This window comes from Alternaria burnsii (genome assembly GCF_013036055.1).
Source record: "Alternaria burnsii strain CBS107.38 chromosome Unknown 700, whole genome shotgun sequence".
In the NCBI taxonomy this organism is placed as follows: domain Eukaryota; kingdom Fungi; phylum Ascomycota; class Dothideomycetes; order Pleosporales; family Pleosporaceae; genus Alternaria; species Alternaria burnsii.
The window spans coordinates 1-20,701 of record NW_024066121.1 but is presented as its reverse complement, the minus strand read 5'-3'; the positions used below and the strand labels follow the sequence as shown (position 1 = coordinate 20,701).

Sequence of the window (20,701 nt, the reverse complement as noted above, 5' to 3'; positions counted from 1 at the left end):
ATGCCTGTAGCGACCCCGCACGAACGCTGTATTTCTCCCAAACATGTAAGCATGAACTGCCTTTTCCTAGGTAGGGTAGAGCAGAGTACAACAGATTATCTAAGGATGACCTCTATACTTATTCAAGATATCGAACGTCAAGCTTTACGTTTTTGAAGTTTCTAGTTAAACCTAAGTTCTTTTCTAGCGACGATCAATCCACATTGTACATTGCTTCGTACATTGCCTCGTACACGGCTAGGCACGATGCAAGGTTTTTGACATTGCTATGTCGCCTTAGGATTGCCTTTCATAGGGCGAGTCGCTTGATTCAGAAAGGTTGGCGGTGCATGAGCGCAAGCCGTCCGTGGACAACGAAGCTTGTTTGTGATTGGTAAAGTTGTGGGGAATCCCAGTCGGATGCCGGAAGTATCGTTCGCGGTCCAATCCAAAAGTGTAGCTTGAGAAGATCTCTTGGTCGGATACGTCGACGCATCCACTTAGACATCGGAATTCGTTTTGAGGTCGCAATCAGGGGAAATTGAGCCGCGCTCGGGGTTACGTTCGTACAACAGTACAACATTCGTGCTCTCCAGAAGTTGACCCACTCAAACATCGCATCGTGAAACCTCTGGGATAGTCCGACACTTTCATCCGTTGACTTTCGGCCGACAGTTTAATGCATGGCAAGGGAGGTGCGATGCTTTGAGGCCATGTCGAGTGGTATATATATCGACTCTTATGTGATCACTAGCAACATGAACAAATATCAGGTACACACCTCGTTCTTCCCAATTCGTCCTGTATCCCATAACCCAAATTCTTGGAACCCAAAAAATCGAGATGCAGAGAGATCCTCCCACGGACATCGATGTCCTTGTTGTTGGAGGCGGAATCGGAGGGCTTGCCTTCGCGATCGAGGCCTACCGCAAAGGCCATACGGTACGAGTGATTGAGCGAAACCCTCAAGGGCAGTATTCTGGTATGGTCCTTTGCAGAATGACACAATGATAGATGCTGATATCAAATAAATAGGTGAAATTATCATGGTGACAAGCCCGGCCTTGGTGACGCCACAGAAATGGCCTGGATTCATGGAGCGAGCCAGAGCAATCTCTGGACAACCGGACGTTACAATGCGCAAGTTCGATGGCACTTTTATCAAGCGCGAAACTGTCGGTGACATGGAAAATCCGACGCTCAACATTTATCGGAAATCGCTGCATGGTCTTCTTACCTCTTACGCCCAGGAACAAGGCATCTCAATCACTTTTGGAGCAAAAGTAGTGGAGTTCATCGAGAGCGACAATGAGGCTGGTGTCGTTCTTGAAGGAGGCGACCGCTTGATGGCTGACGTGGTCGTCGCAGCCGACGGAGTTGGGTCAAAGTCTCGCGACCTGATGGATGGGAAAAAAGCAGCACCCATTAGCTCAGGCTTCGTCATGTACCGCTGCACTTACCCAGCTGAGCTGCTCACGAAAAACCCCATCACCGCAAAGGAATTTGCTGGCAAGGATGAGGAAGGTTTTTTGTACATTGGCCCGGGTGCCCATGTAGTACTTCATCAGTTCAGAGGTGACTTTTGCTATCTATTGACAACCAAAGATGAGCACAGCGATGCAACGGAGAGCTGGTCAAAGAAAACATCAACTCACAACGCTTTAACAGCCGTCGAAGGCTGGGACCCCTTGGTGGCTGAGCTCATAAAGACCTCACCAAGAGACGAGTGCCTCGACTGGAAGCTGATGTGGCGCGACCCGCAGCCGCAATGGGCGTCGAGAGGAGGCCGCGTTATCCAGCTGGGAGATGCAGCTCACCCCTTTTTGCCGACCTCGTTTAGCGGCGGAACCATGGCTATGGAAGATGGGTACTCACTGGCAGCTTGCCTAAGCCTTGCTGGCCGAGAGAACGTCCAGCTTGCCACCAAGGTTCATAACAAGCTGAGGTAAGCTATGTCTACGCATACGTACAACACCAGCTAACGCCTTTTCCATCAGATTCGAACGCGTTTCCTGTGCCCAGAAATTGGGTTTCAAGAACCGTGAAGTCTTCCACAATACTGATTGGAGCAGTCAGAAAGCAGCTCCGAAGAAAAGTGAAAAGATGGTGGGAGACTGGCTGATTTTTCATGACCCAGAAAAGTACACTTATGATAACTACCACAAGGCTGCTGAGCACTTGCTTACTGGTGCTCCGTTTAAAAATACCAACATTCCACCAGGATACAGATACAAGCCGTGGACTGTGCGCGAGCTGTTGGCGGCTTCAGACCACGGTGAGGTGGTGGAGGACGAGGGTGTTTGGTTTTAGAGCGGGAATATCTTCTTCTAGACGTAGCCTTTTCCCACAAGATTTATATAAGGTGGGTGTCATCTTACCTGCTTATACTAAAGACTTCAATCTCTAGATTTTAGTACAAACAATGTCCCAACGCCTCGGACGCTTGCCATCTTTTATGTTTCTCGCACAAACTCACTATGAACATAGTCAAGGTCTTGTGTCTATTATAATCTTCTGTTCTCGCTTCGAACGTCGTGCCAGCCGCCGGTTGACGCACTGACTTGATTTTGACGATGGACGTCAATTTAGCGGAATGTGTAGCAGCTCAGACCGATTACGAAAACCGCACTGGGCGGCCGAGCCAAAGGCCCAAGTTTAGGGCCGAACGTAATTGCGGTGCAGACAAGCTTGCGTGTATCGCATGCGAGAAAGCCGCATGACAGTGATCAAGAAAGTTTCATGCAGCTGGTGAAATTCAACAAGTACGCGGATGGTACTAAAACGAATTGGAAGAAGCACGCAGCTAGCGTAGTTTGTACTATCTTATCGCGCGGCCAACGTCATAATCCCTTCTCACCACCACACCATGCCACATCCCGTATTGGCGTGCGCATTGCCTGCGAAACTCTTCGCGACGCCGGTACGGAATGCCTGATCACGGCGTGAAGCTCCGACTGCAGACGGACGCTCCGTATGGCTTCACACACGCTGGCCTGACCAAGACCCCATCCCTCGAATACATTCGCGCTGGCAGCGCGCTCGGCGGATTGTCCTCCAATACCAAGCCAATGTTTCCCAGCATCGCTGCACTCAACAACGTGGGATGAGAGCTATTATAGGCCTGAACAATACAGAGGGACAAGGCCTTGATACCATGACTCATTTCACACGATTGCATCAGCGGGCAAGAGCGCACATCTGCGCACCGAGCATTTTGCGACGCCATGGTGGACCGGATATGCAGGAGAGAAGTCAACGGGTCCGCATTCAGCGCGCATGTCAATTCTCGTCGCGGCAACGTCTGTCGCCATCGCCTCCCTCGATCGAACCGCCCTCGCCATCAGCGCAACACGCCACGCATCACACGTTCACCTCTTGACGGCTCTTCGCCTCGCATACGTTACACCTTGAGAACCAACGGCACGGTTTTCGGTCGGGATATACGAGGAACTGGATAGTTGGGGCGTGTGGGACCTCTCTCGCGCAGGTTTCAACGCCATTGATATGTACTGCAACAGTACACATGGGCGTGCGCAAATGATGCCAGCCATGCTCAGAGTCGGTGCTCGGAGAGTCAAGCATACGCCACAACGGCCCGGCAGCGAAGCGGCACCAAGCTTGGCTCAGACCCTTCACTCGTGCGGAATTAGAGCGAACAATGCCAGGCAATGTGGTCCTGCACGCCCATCGCCTTGGATTGCGACGAGTACTGGCAGTATCTCACTGGTGTCGTCGCAACAGTGTGCCTGGCCTTGCGCTGAAAGAGCACCCTTCAATAACGCAGTTGGCTGGAAAGCTATCACAGGGTAGGCCACTCGTGCGTAGACCGCGGTCAAAAAGCTGCTCCATGTCCGCGCAAGGCCGTGCGCGGAAGGTGACATTAGTGTTACGCGATGATTGCCGTCGCGTCCGCACGAGCAGAGCATGCTTTGCATATCTCGGTCCGCCTGCTTTACCTGCTTCAGATTCGTTGTTCGACGCGGATACTTGCAGGTGTGTGTCTCAACCATCCGTGTGATCTATCAACAACGCCTTGCTCACTGCAGCAATGACGGCGTTTACGCGCACCTCTACGCAACCTTTGTTGCTTGCTACATGGGCAATGCAACAACGCGGGAGGAAATGTGCTTCAACACCAGACGTCATATCACATTGAATACTGCATCATCTCTACCACCCATCAATTCATGAGCTGCCTTCAACTTCCACTGACCCCACAACCGTTCTCTTCCATCTTCACAATGTCGCAAATTTCATCTGGGTGGGCAAGGAGGACAAGGCTGACGTGGTATGCCTACATACCTGTCGTACAGGAGCGCAACAAGCAGGCCTGCGAGACCCCCAACAGCAAATTTGAGCCAGTACGTCAATCTTGCGTTTTGCGCTGAATTCGCGTCGATATCATGCCTCGGGTCGTGTCGTTCCTCTTCGGTCGCGGGACTTTTCGCGAACGCAGTATCAGTCCCGTTGGGTGAGCGTGGTGCTTCAAATTGGGAGGCTTTGTCGTGAGACATCCTGGTAGCTGTCCGAAAGAAGGTTTCATACAAGAGAAGGTATGCAAAGCAGAATTCGTGAGTGGAGAGGTGTTGATAAGGTCGGGACGCTCCTTATATAGGATATTGGAGAGCGTTTCGAGGACATGCACGAAGATGATTCGGGTATGCGAAATGTCATTCGTGTCCATACCGTAATGTATCACTGAGATCAGGTCGCCAATACCACATCATTTGTTCAAAGTGCCGAGAGTTTGCTTAGGTTTCGTCACGTACCTTCATCGTCTCTTGTCTCGTGGTCCAACCACGCCAAGCAGAAAGGAACCGATATATCCGGCTCAGGCTCCGTCCCCACCTAAAATCATGTGCCCCATTCGGACTTGATCTACAAGACAACGCAGATCTCCGCTACCACAAGACTTTACTCAATCGATGCGAAGGCAAGGCGACCAAGCCAAGTCGGCGGAGTTCATTCACGCAGCCTCAAGGTTGAGCTACAAGCTCAGCTAATCCTTTTCGGAACGACCCGAACACACCTTCCGCAACAGGCATTACATCATCGATATCTCTGATCGATCAACTTTTCCATCACTAATGCAACCTACAATTGGTGCAGGGCCTCCCCGTCTGGTCCTAGATGGTCGGTCTATTTCTCTATTCAACCCTGCATCAGCATGGAAGGACTCGGCACTTCGCATCCCTGCACCATGCGTTCTACAACGACAGACTGCCGTGAAGGTCAAAGACGAAGACGCTCTCGACAATCCCATAGCCGTTGGATAAATGGAATGTGTAGTCGCTCGCCAAGCCAGCCTTGTTTAGTCCATCATTAAGGCGACCATCCTAACCACACGAAGGAACGGGGCGTGCCGTTGACGGGGGCTAATCAGACTACGTGGTTCACCTTCCGCAGAGCGCTTAGGTATTCATCACATAGCAGGCTCGTATTTAGGGTTAGATGTGGGGAGCACAGTAGTTACCTGAACTTTCCTTGGCGTACAGGTTCGCCGCATCGACTTTGCTGGGCAATTCGAACCAACACTCCCTGCTGACCTTACTAACAATGTTGACGGAATAGTTGACGGACCAGAAAGAGCTGTCGAAGGGATCGTAACATTGGTCGAACCGCGCTACCTATTCTGCTTCTACTACTCGCTGTGGATATCGATGGAAAGACGTCCAGGCACTACCACGTTACTATAGGATACTTATCTTAACCCCAACGTTGAAAGAGTACGACTAGCATACTATCGCGTGTTAGCATCGGAACGGGTCACGGCTGCTCTGGTATGGACTACTGCGAACCGAACATGTCCGCCTGAGGCTCACATACTGCCAGTACACCTCCTGCACCCCTAATCACAAACCAAGGCTTGGATGCAGTTTTCGAGCAGCTCTCGGGGGCCTGAACCAAGACCAAGCCAGCGATCACGATCTCCAACACGACTATGCTGTTGTCGCATCGTCATACTTGCGACATGCGTAGCTGTTCAATGCCCCATCAAGTGATAGCCTCGAGGCATGCTCTCTCATCATCGGCTACCGGCAAGTGAAGACAGCTTTCGCGGCGAATGAACTTGAGGTCATTAGGCGGAAGCATGCTAGCTGGTGCGACCTCCAAGACAGCTACATTGCAAGCATGTAGTGATTTGTGAATATAAAAGGCGGGCATTTCTCGAGCACATGAAACATATCTCATCCTCACTCAGTCTCATCATCGCACCAAATACTTTCTGTCAGCCCTACGAGATTAGGACACGCGTACAACATGTTTTTGAAACAGCAAGCGGCACTTCTGGCAGGTCTGCTTCCATTAGCAAGTGCATACCGACTTGTGTTCTATACTGGCTTCGATTGCAATGGCGAAAGGCTCGGAGCTCGACAAGCAGTTCAAGACGGCACCTGCTACGACCCTAGTCCTCTAGGTTCGCAAACCAGCTCCGTCCTGATCGTTGCTGAGGAGGGTGACGATCCCCTGTCGACAGTGGTGTTCTTTCCAAATGGTGTTGACTGCGCTCTCACCGAGTCCATCTCGACTGGCAATACCGGCTGCGTCAACGTCTACCAAGGAGACTCGTTTGGAGGATACACTGTCATCAGTGGAGAAACTAAGAGAAGAGAAGTTCAGGAAGAAGCCCCCACCTCTGCCATAGGCATCACTCATGGCGACTTCTTCGAGATGGATGGCGAACTATGGCGCTGGAACCAGATTGCCCAGGATACCTTCTCTGGTGTTAAACCTGAGGATTGGTCCGGCACCGCTCGCCTCGCTAACTTTGCGCCACTTGAGTATGGCAGAGACTTCCCTTTCAACTTCACTCAATACGATCTTGAGAATCCGTCGTCGTCCATCATGGAACGCGCCGTTACCGCCGCTTCTGGGCTCAATGCAGGCTCTACTCCAAACTCTCCCCGTGAGGTAGAAGAACTGTTCGAGCGTCAAGACATCTGCCGGAGAATCCGTGAATGCGTCTATGGTTTCCCTATCCTGGCCAACTACTACTTCCCTGAGCAGACCGAACGCGTCGTCAATCAGATTAATGCCGCAAAGCCAGCAGCGGAGAGCATCTGGAACTTCCTGAAAAATCCGTACGTTTCTAGTTTCAGCGTGGGTCTGGCAACTGGCGCTATTGGCGCTCGGTACTTTGGCTCTGCACCAGACTGCATCCCGGGGCCAGAGTCAGACGCCGTTCGCACCACCATCAATGAAGGTACCACGACCGCCAGCCGTGTTAGCGCTATCCGCACCGACGTGCTGGCTGGTGGCAATGGAGCGGGTACCTTGACTACCGTCATCGTGCCTCCCGACCAGCGCGGTACTGGTATCTGCAACACTCCCGTTACGGACCCTTCACCAACAAGGTTTGCGCTCTCACGTCACAAGCGATCGCTGTACGCTAGAGTTCCTGGTTTCGAGGAATGGCTGAAGACCAAGAACTTCGCGCTCTAGAATTGGTGCGGAAGTCGGAGGGTAGCAGGGGGATCTCGGAACGATTTTGGGTTATGGAAGGTAAAGGAAGAAGGCTGAGCAGTTGCCTTTTTGAGTGGTTCAGGCAGCGGGGAATTGGCTACGTAGTTAGATAGACCTCGAAGTCTTGTCAACTCAGTACTCAGCTCGGCACAGTCATTTCAACCACATGCATGTTGTTTCCAGTGCATTTTCATGAGATCTAGCGCTGTGAAGATGCACGACCAGGAGCATCCGACGTGTCCGGTCTGAAGTACAAACCTTTGCCGAACGTTTTCCGCTGCGAACAGCAACGATACCATGGCTTGACTTACTCGCCGTATAGCAACCTGCCACAAGGATTCGTCGCTTTGGCAGAATTTGAGGAGCAGGTGAAGACAGATTCTGAAATCAATGCTTAGTAAAGGATGAATCTAGGACTAGATGTGTGCTACAGCGTGCTACTGCATTGCTCTCTAAGGATCCCACTGGGTAAAGACAACGGGCCCGGAAAGCGTCACAACACCCAACATTCCTCCATCCTCTTCCCCCACAATCTTGCCCGTCTCGACATCGCGTTTCCAGATAACAACAGTATTGTTGTTCTGGTGACCAACCGCAATCTTGTCACCATCCGTGTTGATCATTAGTTGGCGAGGCGAGTAGCCTCCAGACGGTGCGTGCTGCACCAGCGTCAATGTTCCATTTGCGTTGATAGAAAAGACGGACAGAGTATCGCTGGATCGGGTTCTGTGGATAGGCGAACCAAGGAAAGAAACGTCGCGGTTTGATACAATCACGAAGCGACCATCGGGCTGTTGGCGAGACAACATTAGCATGACAATTCAAAAGTACCAGAGAAGAAGAAGAGCTCACCGTGATAGCAATCTCACTCGTCGGCGCCGTCGTCACCGGTAGGTACTCACTGATGGATACAACATCATCCACAAGCCTCCATTCCAGCCCGTCCTTTTTGTACTCGACCTGATATGAATACACTCTCTGATCCAACTCGCCGTTAACGAACAGAAACAAGTTCCCTGTCTCCGGCGCAGTCCAGAACACCGCCTTCCTGGGTCCACATCCCAACGGTGTGACCAAGGGATCCAATTCCACTAGCGGCGCAATGTTTTGCTGGTTGTAGCGAAACACTCTAATTCTATCCTGACCCAGATCAGTCATGAGCAAGAACTTGCGGGTAGGGTCCAGGAAGACGCCGTGCAGGTAACTCCGATCTTGCCTCGCAGTCACGGGGCCCATGGCAGTCGTATTAGGAAAGATAATTTGAGCTGGCTCAGAAAGACCGCCATTGTCGTCAGGGAGGCGATATACGCCGACGGCGCTTCTGTTACTGTTTACGGATGCGTTAGTTGCGTGTCTTATGTAGAGCGGGCAAAGACTGCAGGATCGAAAAAGAAAAAAGAGTGAGGGACTGAACTAACTTACTAGGAAGTAGAAACATAGCCTCGAACTCCCGTTTCCTCGTCGTTGAAAAATTCAGCAGCGACGCCCGAAAATGGTGCGCTTGACCGCGCAATTCGACTCAACGACCCATCAGCCGCGATGCGCAAGCTGTTCAGCGAGCCTTCGGTACCAGGGGCCCGTCCGCGATCCAGACAGTACAAGATGCGGTTCTGATAATCAAGATTCAAACTCGCTGGGTTGGGTCCGCAATCTGCCGTAACAGAGGTAACAGTCAGGCTCGACGTGTTCCCGTTCTCTGTGAGTGAAAGTGTGCTGACGTTTCCTCTAGAATCGGCAGCGAAGAGTTGGGAGGCGCGGCTTGGCATGACCGTAAGGAGAGTGGGAAGCACGAAGTGTAAAATGAGCGAATGCATTGTGTGTGCTTGTTCGTATGTGCCCGTTGAGTCGAAAAGAAGAGGAGACGCGGAAGTGCTTTTGGAGAACTCCTATCACGAGATGAAATGTCAATGGTATATACCATTTACAGCGACCTGGTCTCGACGATCTACCTTGTACAGTAAGCGCTAGCCAAGACCGATGGTCTTGGACTCCGGTTGCTTGGACTCCGGTGTCTTGGTACGTGCGGATAGTCCGGAAATTGCAAACCAAGCCAGCCAAGGTCCGATTTTAAGTGGCTTATACAAGAGCCAAGACGTTCTGCTGTCCTTTCGTTGTGAGGGGCGTTTTCGAATGTAGTCTGAATAGAGTGATTATCTAATCATGATCTTGAGTACTAGCAAAAGTACATGGAAGAGTACACTGTATGTGATCTCTCGACCTGTCAGATAGTTCAATTCCAGACTCGTATGTCCGTCTTTGAAGACGCTGTCTGTCCTTCTCCACTCGAATGCAAGAACCACGAGTCTTCTACTCCTGAGCGTTGGCTGCTAAAAGCTGCCTACGATAGCGATATGAAACAAGTCGTGCCTCCTTTCTTCTGCGGGCCGAGACATTGACGAGGATAAAAGTCAGCTACCATCTATCTCATTGACCTTGGTAACGCACAATGCTAAGGAGTATTGCGGCCCAGCATACCACGAGATGCGCATCATTTCCATAAACATTAGGTGATACTTCGACTTCAACTGTGCCATGAGAGCGAGCATTGGAGTGACTAGAAAGCGTGGTCATTGTAGAGCAAATGAATGCTGTTGGTAAAGCAAAAGCCGATCGAATAGTCCCGAATGTAGGGATCACGAGAGTGTAGAAGTCTTGCAACAACAAGAAGCTAGGGGAAGTAGGGATGTGGTTGTTTAGGTATGCATAGTAGGAGTGTTGCTTCGCACCCGTGTTTACAGTACACAGCCGCGGCCGTGAGATACGTGAAACACGTATGCTATGGTGGGGGAATTTACCGCATATCTCGGAAGATTGCCCTGCTAGATAGTCTGGATGTAACAGCTTTCGTGGTATCCCTACGGCCTGACATCGATTAGTGATCATTCGGGCCGATCCCGCGTGTTTACTCACAGCGCACGTCCGATGCACAGGTGCAGGAGCCCACAGAGCCTCATAAACTGCTATCCTTCTCCTGTACAGCATCAAGGCACACGATTTACATAGCTTTCGACATCCCCTACAACGACGTCTAGTTTTGAGAGTAGCGAGCTACACTTTGGATTTGCACAACCTAGAACAGATTTGTTCGGTTTGTCAAGCATAGTGTAGATATGTAATAAGAGCATTATGCATCATGCCCCGCCGAAGTTTCCGCTACCTTCACAGAACGACCGTCCGCGCGTTGTCTAATCACAAAAGAACAAGAGCAGGCGCCTCGTAAATATTTCGTTAACGATATCAAGATTGTGCAGCGCCCTGTCTGCTCATTCGTTGTCGCAACGAGGAGTTAAGCTAGGGATTGACTTCAGCGGGCCGCAAGGGAAGAACGAACTTGAAGTGTACACAGTACGCTAAGAAGTATTCTATCAGGACACAATAAGATCATGTAAACGCGGCCATGCTTCCAGTTACTTTGTCTTATCAATGTTTGACAGGCTATTCACGGTCGAAGAAATGCAATAAGAGGTTTCCAAGACGCCATCTCATATATCAGCATAATACCTCAAGGACCAGGCCACACATTCATGCAATGTAGCCTTGTTTGCTGAACAGACGCCGAGTGATGACATTCATGGCAGCGTTTGAGCAACGCGTTGCCAGCGGATGCCATCGGTGACAGCCTGGGCAAGACGCTAATCTCCGAGAGCCCACAAGATACGCCGGGTATCTTACCACGTTAGGAAAGTCGCCATACGAAGGATGGAGCGATTATCTTGACATCAGATAAAGGATTGTGCTTTATCAATTGCGGAATTCAGTGAAGCATGATGCGATGAGACGGGCATATGCTTTGCGGTGAAGCACGCCTTGTGGAAGGTGTGAAAGGAACGCCAAGGCTTGGCCCAGTCGCATCAGGCAGGAACAAGAACAAAGCTGATGGTACACCGAGATACGCCGAAGCGTGCAAGCATGCCATGTGTTGCTCTCAAATTCGAGAAGGGCCGTAGCGGCCATTGCGCCATCGTTTGGAGGCGAAGACCTGGTTATGCTCCTGATTATAGAAAGCCTGCAGTTCCCTTTGGCAGGATAGAACATTCACTACGAGTCAACATCGACAACCGGAACCTCAAACTGTGACGCAGATAGACCAGATCCAGGAATATGGCGCCTTCTGGGTTGTACAAGCATGGTCTGCTTGGAATGCTTTGCCTTGCACCAACCCTTGTACATGGCCAGAGCAGCAAAGCGGACAGTATTCAGACCTGTCTCACAAGCGCAGGCGTACAATCAACGATATCAACGGATGAGACCTGGGCCAACGACACAGCGTCCTTCCAATTTCGACTTCCACGACAACCTGTCTCTGTCGCCTTCCCCAAAACCAAAGATGATGTCGCATCAGCTCTCGGATGTGCACGGAATGCGTCAGTGAAGGTATCCGTTCTTGGTCGTGGACATTCCTTCCAAGGCTACAGCTTTGGAACCCCAGGCAATCTTGTCATCGATATGGGCGCGTTCACCGAATTGAGCTTTGATAATTCGACGAACCAACTGACCTTCGGAGGTGGATCGAACGTGGGACCTGTAAATAGCCCCGGATAACGCATGAGAGAATCCTTGCTGACTAAGGCAGACTGCTAAGTACGTTCACGACAACTTTGGACGTCACTTTCCGCACGTGAGAGGTTCTCATGTCGGCCTGACTGGAAGTTCGTTCGGCGGTGGCTTCGGCACGACTAGCAGGCTTCTCGGAATCCCTTCCGACAATCTCGTTTCTGTTGAGTACATGCTTTACAATGGTACCATTGTCAACGCTGGTCCTGGTTCGGATCTCCTTTGGGCGGCTCAGGGTGCTGGCTCGAACTTTGGAGTTGCTCTTTCTGCAACGACCAAGACATACGAACTTCCTTACAACGGAGCCGTGAGCTACTCGCTTGCCATTGGGGAGGTGGGCACTGATGCCGCTTCTGCTGCGCTTCTAGCGATCCAAAAATGGGTGCTTGATGGTCAGGCGCCAGACACTCTCTCTCTGCGCTTCAGCTTGTCCAACTTCGCGTCTGCCGGGTTTTTCTATGGGTCAGAAGCAGATTTTGACTCCGCCATCGCGCCACTTGTCGAATCTCTCCAATCTATCAGCTCGGCTGTCAACCTCACAAAAACCATTCTCTCGACGTTTTGGGAGTCGGAGGTAGCAGCGACTGGTAGTGGCATGAACTTGCCGACTGGAGGCACGCTCGGTGGCCGCGCGTCGCTCGTTCAATCGTGGACCACGACCAATCAGCACCCGCTCACCTTGATGCAGGCAAAAGCATTGCTGGATGGATATGATTCACTCAACCGCACCGATATCACCGGTTCTGGGTTCCTCGATTTGTGGGGCGGAGTCAGCCGTGACGTCGCCGACAGCGATCACGCATTTGCGCACGGCAACAACCTCTGGCTGGTCCGTGTTGATGGGGTTGGAGCTGGTGGTGTCTGGCCGAGTGATGGCATTGCGTACATGGAGAATCTTTTCAAGCCGTTCGAGGATACCTTGATAAAATTTGCCCCGCTCCGCAGCTTTGTCAACTACGTGAATTCGGAACTCAGCGTGAAGGAGTGGAGCTCTAGGCTGTACGGTGCCAACTACGCAAGGCTTCGCAAGATCAAGGCTGCTGTTGATCCTGCAGATCTGTTCTCTGGGTTCGGCCTCGCAATCCAAACTACGATATCTGGGCGATCCAGATAGCACGAGGGTCGCCAAGCAGAAGAGCCTCTTCGGTAAATGTTCAAAGGTATCGAATTCAAATCTCTCTATTATTACTACGGTCCAGCAATTTCCAAAGTTTGCCCCCTGGTCAGCCTATCATGCTGCTCCTTCTCACGCGACGCATCCCCACAATGTAGATCTAGTTCTCCGCTCGGTTCCTCGAGATGTTCCTAGTGTTCCGCTAGCAAGTGGATATAGCATGTTCTTCACCATAGCGTTCTAGTTAGTGTTTTAATTCTTCTAAACGTCTCTTACGGGCTCAAAATTCGTTTTGCTTTGCTCTAGGGAACACGATGGTCGATACAATGAAGTTAGCCTGGTATTTCATCTTAGACTAGTTGACGGATACGAGCGTCGTCTACTAGATCACAGGACACACAGATGACGGTCAGCCTATCGCAAAGCGCAATCAGCGCCTGGAGTTACTATGGCATAAATGCGTGCAACATTTTAGTCATCATGATTCTTGTATATCTCTTTATACCTTTCGACTGTAAGTTTTATATCTCAACGCTGTCTTTGTTCTTCACCCCTGGATTGCACTAATGCTAGTGACAGAAACAATTTTCGCTACGCAGACCAAACGTCGAACTTTCGTTTGTCCTTTTTGCTCTAAAGTCGCATTTGGTTCTTCTTAGACGTCGTGACAGTGCTGTGCTACAATTCCAAAACCTTGTCATTGCCCTAATCTAGCAAATCGTGGTAGTCGTTCCCAAGCGGCGTCCTCTTGGCACTGCGATGATACCACGCATTATGCAGACAGATGACATACAAGGGGGCTGCGCTCGAAGAGTTATCGCACAGATATGTTAGATTTCGCTTAGAGCCGCTGGCTTCATGCTGTTCAGGCAGGACCGCCAAGCCAAGAACCCTACTGTAAGCGACATTGATGGACAAGCCATCCGACTATTGTCGCAACAACCTTCAGGGATGATGGCACACAGTGCTGATTATGTGGAAGACATGCAATCGAGTCAAGTTGCGGATCTACAAAAGCTTAGACGTAGAGGACAGCATCAAAATGCGCGATGAATGGACGGGTGAGAGGCGGCACGCCGCCCCGCGGTTAATTGAGGGGCTACTCTGTAGCCCCGCATCTTGGCTAAAAATGAAAGTCCATAAATGCCAGCTCTTTGTAAGGATGGGGTACAAGTGAAATCGCGATCTCCGAGAAATCTTGGGGCAGAGTGCCGTGACTGCCGTCTATCCGGAGGCACGACTATCTGCCAGGGATCAGGCGCGGCCTAGGACCCAAGCCTCGGAGATACATGGCATTGGGGTTAGCTAATTTGTGACGATTGAACTGGGTGTTCTAAGAGAGCGTGCGATGACGTAAGAAGGTGGTTGAACGGCGGGATATCTCGCCTCGTTCCTGCGGCCACCTGAGCGTCTCGCAACCGCAACCGCAACCGCAAGGTTTCAAAGTTCTCAGGTCAGAGTCCTAACATCTTCTGAGACCCGACTACTATCACTGCCTAATGCCAACGTTCACCATACATCTACTACGCATCTCAAGATGACCGACGCCTCAACAACAAATATCGTGACGTTCCAGATCCTCTATCGAATTCCGTTTCGCTACCTCTACATACCTGGCCTGTACATTGCACTGCTCGGTCTCTTCACCTTCGGCCACGCACTCCACACCGTTCTCACACACACAGACCCCGGCAGATACTACAGATTCTTGATCTGGCTAGTCCTTGTATCTAGTTACCTTCTAACTCTAGCCGGCGCAAATCTCTGTCTGATCTGGCACGTGTTCAAGGATGAGAAAATTCCAGATCTAAGAGGAAAGCACATAGTCATGAATGACTCCGAAAAGCGAACGAACAAAATCCTCCGAAGCGTTGCCAGGTTTGTTCCGTGGCGCTTCGCCCACATACCTGGCGTATCTCTCAGCATTCTTGGCATCCTTGTTCCTATTCATACACTCAGTCTGCATCGAAAGCGTCCTGACGCTACAGACTGGAATACGATGCTACAAATCCACTTTCGAACTTTGCAAGGTGTAGCCTTGCAACTGGCGGGCTTTGTTGTTTGCATGGGATGGTATGTCTTCAAGAGCGTAGAATTAGAGTGCACAGAAGGGACGCAGCAAGACTGCACAGACATCAAAAGTGGGGCCGGCCAGACAAGATATAAACGCTCAACGGAAACTTGACAGTACATGTTGAGCGGTGCAGGCACAGCATGTAGGTGAGAGCGAAGCTCTGCGTCAGCGTTTCTCCTAAGGAAAGTCGTCTAATTGTAGATTGCTTTGGTAATCTCAACTGTAAGAACACATGTCTACTATAAGCAATGGATACCTTGGATCTCGTCTTAGAACTATAACTTAGACTCTTGGAAGCAGTGTCGTGGTCGGTCCGACCCGAGAGCTCGGCCTGCCAAGCAATCCGATCGGGGGCCGATGCGGTAGACTGTCACCGCATTGAACCTTCGCTCCACATTAAGATTGGAACTTCGTCCGTTACGGCGTCGAACACAGACGGACCGAAGCAGGCTCTCGCACATCTCGAGACCGAACACCCGAGCAGATGGGTGACGTATGGCTAGCTATGCTCTTCGGGCCCTTTGCACAGACTTGTCGGTGCAAGCTATTCGACATCAACGTAGAATTGCATCGCTCGGATGCGATGGAGACCCATACCGTCGTCAGCTATGCGGCTGTGCAGGAAGATGACGGAGCTGTCGCACATATATCGTCCTCTTATCCTACATTCATGTCACTCACGATACTGCTGCCCGCCCTCAGCATCACCGCTCTGTACCTATTAGCGAGTACCTCACCAGACCCGCTATCAAAACCTTCGTTATAACTACTCTCTCCGTTTGGTTCAATAGTTTTATCCCTCTATCTGAGCTTAAACCATCAATTGGATTAACATCGCGATGACGGTCCCACCTCCCGCTCCAGATTTCTGCACAAAAGTCACACCAGAATGTCCCGTCGAGGGCACCATCTACGGCTACTACCCATCACTCGGATGGAACACCGCATACGTCAGCTTCTTCGGTCTCGCTCTAGTCATTCACATCATCCTCGGCATCCGCTACAAGACATGGAGCTACTGCGTCGCAATGTCACTGGGTTGTATTGGAGAAGTAGTCGGCTACATCGGACGGGTGATGATGTGGGACAATCCGTTCTCTGAAGCAGGCTTCCAGATGCAGATTTGCTGTCTGATAATAGCCCCGGCATTCATATCTGCAGCTATATACCTCACGCTCAAGCACATCGTGTACAGCTTTGGGACAAGCTGGTCGAGGTTAAGGCCAACATGGTATACTTGGATCTTTATTGGCTGCGACCTACTTTCTCTGGTGCTGCAAGGTGCTGGAGGCGGTATTGCTGCTACAGCCGATTTTGGAACTGACCTGCAAGACATTGGCACGGACATCATGCTTGCAGGTGTTATATGGCAGGTTATGTGTCTTACATTTTTCGGTTACTTCTTAGGCGAGTACCTGGTGCGCACTTATCGCCATCGCAATGAGATTGGATGCGATGGCATCGAGCTTCTTCATGATCGAAAGTTCCAATGCTTCGTGGGGGCGATTATCACGGCGTACGTCACTATCCTTGCGCGTTGCGCTTATCGCATACCAGAGCTCTCAAGCGGATGGAGGAGTGAGCTCATGAGGGAAGAGGTGGAATTCATCGTTCTAGAAGGTGCTATGATTGTCGTCGCGGTGACCGCTTTGACTGTCTTCCATCCCGGATATTGCTTCCCTGTGTTGGCCACTGGAAAGCGATCAGAGGGTCCCAAGAGCATGACGAATGTCGATGAAGGCATCAGGCTGGATAGCGTTACTTTGGTTGAAGACTAGATTCCTCTCTGCTTTCGAGATAGATCATTCCAGTGAAGAAGGGACATAGTCAAAATAGCGGCCTCGACTTGATCTGAACTGGGATTTTAGTCTAGCTTGCGGGGATGGAACTCAAATAGATTCGGAGTAACACGAGCGAAAAAATGCACTATGTATCGACCACTGCTACCAAAAAGGTTATCGGTGCGCTGCTGTAGGTGTCTTAGCAACTTTTGAAGCTTTTACACAACTTGGTGCGCTATTTTCGACTGATTTAATCGTGTCGAGGATCATACCGCCATCAAGTTCTCACTCTTCTAGATATCTGGCTGCTCAAATTAGTACGAAGACGTCCCTTTATGCCTTTCTCGTGCGAGTTGATTCACGTCGATATGTACTTGTCGACTGTGTATAACGCGATCTCCAACATCTAGAGAGATCTAAACAAATCAGAGGAACTGTTAGCGAATAGCGGATAGCTTGCTTGTCTTGCGACTCGAACACCTCTTGTAATACGCTATAGAACACTTTTATTCATCGTAAAAGTGTTGGAACCCCTTTTCAAAATTGTCAGATAGCTACCAGAGGCTGCGCCACAATCTTAGCGAAGACTGATATTGACACTAGTCTTTTATTGGTACACTTACACTAGCACGTGTTTCAGTGTCTACGCGGTGGCGTTGCGCTTAGCAACATCTGGTACACTTGTTAAACTTTCGACTCAATTTGTCACCGGACCCAGACGGTGTTATTGTTTAACGACCCCGAATGGCATTTGAGTTCGGTCTATTGACGACCGCTGCTTAGCAGAGAGCGCATCAAGACCGATCGCCTTTAGACACCTCTTTGAGCCCAGCAGTACATAAATGGCTGTTCTCGCCAGGCCTGAAAATCTCTATCACGTTCGTTTCTTTTGTTCAGACGCACACTGCGTTTGTCGTATTCTTAATTTATAAAGCATAATTCCGAGATCTCCGCCAATACTAGGCATCGACGTCGATTTCTCTTTGCCTATCCGATACACACTCAGTCATCATGCCTACACGCGGCCTTCTGAAGGCGGTCGCGATCTTACTAAACTTCAGAGTGATCCTGGCTATCAATCAATGTCCAACCAGCGAAACCTACTACAACGGTCCCCTTAATGGTGCGAAGTGGGGTATTTGCCAGAATACCGATGTGACTGGCAACATTCTCGCGCAATTCAGTGGCCTTCGTAATGTTGGGGATTGTGCGTGGAGATGTGACAACGACATCCGATGCACACAGGCGGTCTGGGTTCCTGGGGGAGGTAATTGCTACCTCAAGGACGCTAGCACAAACGGCAACTGGGTCACCTCGAATGGGGGCTACAGCGTGATCCATCAAGTCGATAAGCTTGACAGGTGTCCAGCGACTGAGACTAATTATCCTGGTCCTAAAGCTGGCGCTAACTGGTCTATCTGTTCGGGCACAGATGCAACCGGCAACATTCTCGCGCAATTTAGTGGACTCGGCAATGTCGGCGACTGCGCTTGGAGGTGTGATTACGACGACCGGTGCGCGCGTGCAGTATGGGTTCCCGGGGGAGGGAATTGCTATCTCAAGGATGGTTCTTCAACGTGGACGTCAACCACTGGAGGCTACAGTGTCGTGCATGTGTCCAGTCCTCTGGACAGATGTCCAAACAAAGAGACAACCTACAAGACCGCAGACGGCGCTACATGGGCCATCTGCCCTGGTTCAGACATCACAGGAAATAACCTAGCACAATACGGCGGGCTCAAGTCAGCTCAAGATTGCGCATCAAGATGCAACGATAACGGAAAGTGCCTCCGCGCTGTTTTTGTGGCCAATGGCGGTTGGTGCTACTTGAAAGACCATGCTGCTCATGGCACGTGGACAAGCGCGCCATACACTACAGTCCGGTACATAAGCGCCAATCCCGCCACGCAGGGTCAATGGTCAGCTTTGGTCACCTTGCCGGTCATTCCCGCAGCTCTCTACGCGGTGCCTGCATACCCAGATTCGTCCCGACTACTCTTCTTTTCTTCTGCCTCGCCCACCATATTTGGGGGTGGTGGCAAGACGATTTACGCAGACTACAACTACAGAACGGGCGCGATTTCACAACGAACAATTTCGAACACTCAGCACGATATGTTTTGTCCAGGAATGTCACAGCTGGGAGACGGTCGCATTGTCGTTACCGGAGGCGACAATGCGGAGATCACCTCAATCTACGATCCGGCCACCAACGATTGGACACGCGGGCCTAACATGAAGATCTCTCGTGGCTACCAGTCGCAAACAACGCTCAGCAATGGCGGGATCTTCACTATTGGAGGTTCTTGGTCTGGAGGAAACGGCGGGAAGAATGGAGAGATCTATGATCCCAGCTCAAATACTTGGACACTACTTAACGGTGCCAGCGTTTCCAACATGCTCACCGCCGACAAAGCAGGATCGTATCGCGCAGATAATCACGCCTGGTTGTATGGTTGGAAGAATGGAAGTGTGTTTCAAGCCGGTCCAAGTGTCAAGCAGAACTGGTATACAACCACCAACGGCGGTTCAGTCCAGCAAGCCGGTACGCGTAATTCCGGCGACCAGATGTGCGGTATCACTGTGGTAAGTTGCTTGGTCTTAATATGGTTCATACCACTGTTAGATACATACGCTGACTCATGGCAGATGTTCGATAATGGCAAGATTTTGTCTGCCGGCGGCAGTCCCAACTACGACGACAGTGATTCTATCACGGCAACGTACATTACCACTATATCTGATGCCTCCCAGGCAGTGAAGAACGACCAGGTTAGCAACATGAACTACCCTCGCATTTTTGCGAATGCTGTCGTGCTACCCGACGGCACTGTTCATGTCACTGGTGGCCAGACACACGGCAAAGGCTTCGCCGACGACAACGGGGTTCTTAGCTCTGAGCTCTTCAATCCTATGTCTAATTCATGGACTATCATGGCTCGCGAGTCCGTCGCACGCAACTACCACTCGGCTTCCGTCTTGCTCGCCGACGCCCGTGTGTGGTCCGGTGGCGGCGGTCTCTGCTATAACGGCGGAGACTGCAGACCAGGTAGCGACCACCCTAATGGACAAATCTGGAGTCCCCCTTACCTGTTCAATTCCGATGGGTCGGCCGCTGCTCGCCCTGTCATCAGTTCTGTTTCCTCTACCACTATCCGCGCTGGCGGCTCTTTCACTGTTCAGATGGGCGATAGTAATAGTTACAAGTTCTCCCTAATACGTCTCGGATCCGCTACCCACTCTGTTAACACGGATCAACGCCGTATACCGGTCTCTAGTACGAAGAACGGGAATTCCTGGTCAATCACGCTGCCGAGTGATTCGGGAGTGATGATCCCTGGTAGTTGGCATATCTTCGCGCTGAATGGCAATGGAGTCCCGAGCTGGGCGAAGACAGTTAAGATCACGAACTAACTAAGGTATCAGACTACGATATTAGCTATCTTATATCAAAACATGGCTTACTTGTCGCACTAGAATTGTACATAGACCGTCCCTCCTAACTGTAAGCTGCTCACGCGAGATCTCCCACGCTGCAAGCGACTCGACTACCACAATGGGTGCATGCGCTGGTTGCGAGACATAGTCTCTCACAATAGTAGCTCGTGCCCCCTTAGGAATCTTCTACGACAAGTAATGCGACAACGGGTTAGGGTTAGGGTTAGGGTTAGGGTTAGGGTTAGGGTTAGGGTTAGGGTTAGGGTTAGGGTTAGGGTTAGGGTTAGGGTTAGGGTT

General features: G+C 50.9%; 9 protein-coding genes across 9 annotated transcripts; 6 read left to right on the top strand and 3 right to left on the bottom strand.

The window, feature by feature from the left end:
- Positions 1-822: 822 nt before the first annotated feature.
- On the top strand, positions 823-2,289 carry GT037_009098 (fad binding domain-containing protein; the record flags this gene model as incomplete). Its single annotated transcript, XM_038934145.1, has 3 exons — positions 823-961; positions 1,015-1,924; positions 1,977-2,289. 3 exons carry the CDS (start codon positions 823-825, stop codon positions 2,287-2,289), a joined length of 1,362 nt encoding a protein of 453 aa, XP_038782947.1.
- Positions 2,290-4,232: 1,943 nt separating this feature from the next.
- Positions 4,233-4,493, bottom strand: GT037_009097 (uncharacterized protein; the record flags this gene model as incomplete). The annotated part of the gene is made up of 1 exon (XM_038934144.1): positions 4,233-4,493. The coding sequence occupies one exon, from the start codon at positions 4,491-4,493 to the stop codon at positions 4,233-4,235; it is 261 nt and encodes an 86-aa protein (XP_038782946.1).
- A 1,747-nt stretch (positions 4,494-6,240) lies between these two features.
- Positions 6,241-7,422, top strand: GT037_009096 (uncharacterized protein; the record flags this gene model as incomplete). Its single annotated transcript, XM_038934143.1, has 1 exon — positions 6,241-7,422. The coding sequence occupies one exon, from the start codon at positions 6,241-6,243 to the stop codon at positions 7,420-7,422; it is 1,182 nt and encodes a 393-aa protein (XP_038782945.1).
- Positions 7,423-7,895: 473 nt separating this feature from the next.
- Positions 7,896-9,257, bottom strand: GT037_009095 (uncharacterized protein; the record flags this gene model as incomplete). The annotated part of the gene is made up of 3 exons (XM_038934142.1): positions 7,896-8,234; positions 8,296-8,770; positions 8,866-9,257. 3 exons carry the CDS (start codon positions 9,255-9,257, stop codon positions 7,896-7,898), a joined length of 1,206 nt encoding a protein of 401 aa, XP_038782944.1.
- A 610-nt stretch (positions 9,258-9,867) lies between these two features.
- On the bottom strand, positions 9,868-10,326 carry GT037_009094 (uncharacterized protein; the record flags this gene model as incomplete). The annotated part of the gene is made up of 1 exon (XM_038934141.1): positions 9,868-10,326. The coding sequence occupies one exon, from the start codon at positions 10,324-10,326 to the stop codon at positions 9,868-9,870; it is 459 nt and encodes a 152-aa protein (XP_038782943.1).
- Positions 10,327-11,544: 1,218 nt separating this feature from the next.
- Positions 11,545-13,111, top strand: GT037_009093 (fad-binding domain-containing protein; the record flags this gene model as incomplete). The annotated part of the gene is made up of 2 exons (XM_038934140.1): positions 11,545-11,967; positions 12,017-13,111. 2 exons carry the CDS (start codon positions 11,545-11,547, stop codon positions 13,109-13,111), a joined length of 1,518 nt encoding a protein of 505 aa, XP_038782942.1.
- Positions 13,112-14,648: 1,537 nt separating this feature from the next.
- On the top strand, positions 14,649-15,296 carry GT037_009092 (uncharacterized protein; the record flags this gene model as incomplete). The annotated part of the gene is made up of 1 exon (XM_038934139.1): positions 14,649-15,296. One exon carries the CDS (start codon positions 14,649-14,651, stop codon positions 15,294-15,296), a length of 648 nt encoding a protein of 215 aa, XP_038782941.1.
- Positions 15,297-16,024: 728 nt separating this feature from the next.
- Positions 16,025-16,963, top strand: GT037_009091 (uncharacterized protein; the record flags this gene model as incomplete). The annotated part of the gene is made up of 1 exon (XM_038934138.1): positions 16,025-16,963. The coding sequence occupies one exon, from the start codon at positions 16,025-16,027 to the stop codon at positions 16,961-16,963; it is 939 nt and encodes a 312-aa protein (XP_038782940.1).
- Positions 16,964-17,977: 1,014 nt separating this feature from the next.
- On the top strand, positions 17,978-20,380 carry GT037_009090 (uncharacterized protein; the record flags this gene model as incomplete). Its single annotated transcript, XM_038934137.1, has 2 exons — positions 17,978-19,552; positions 19,616-20,380. The coding sequence occupies 2 exons, from the start codon at positions 17,978-17,980 to the stop codon at positions 20,378-20,380; spliced, it is 2,340 nt and encodes a 779-aa protein (XP_038782939.1).
- Positions 20,381-20,701: the final 321 nt, after the last annotated feature.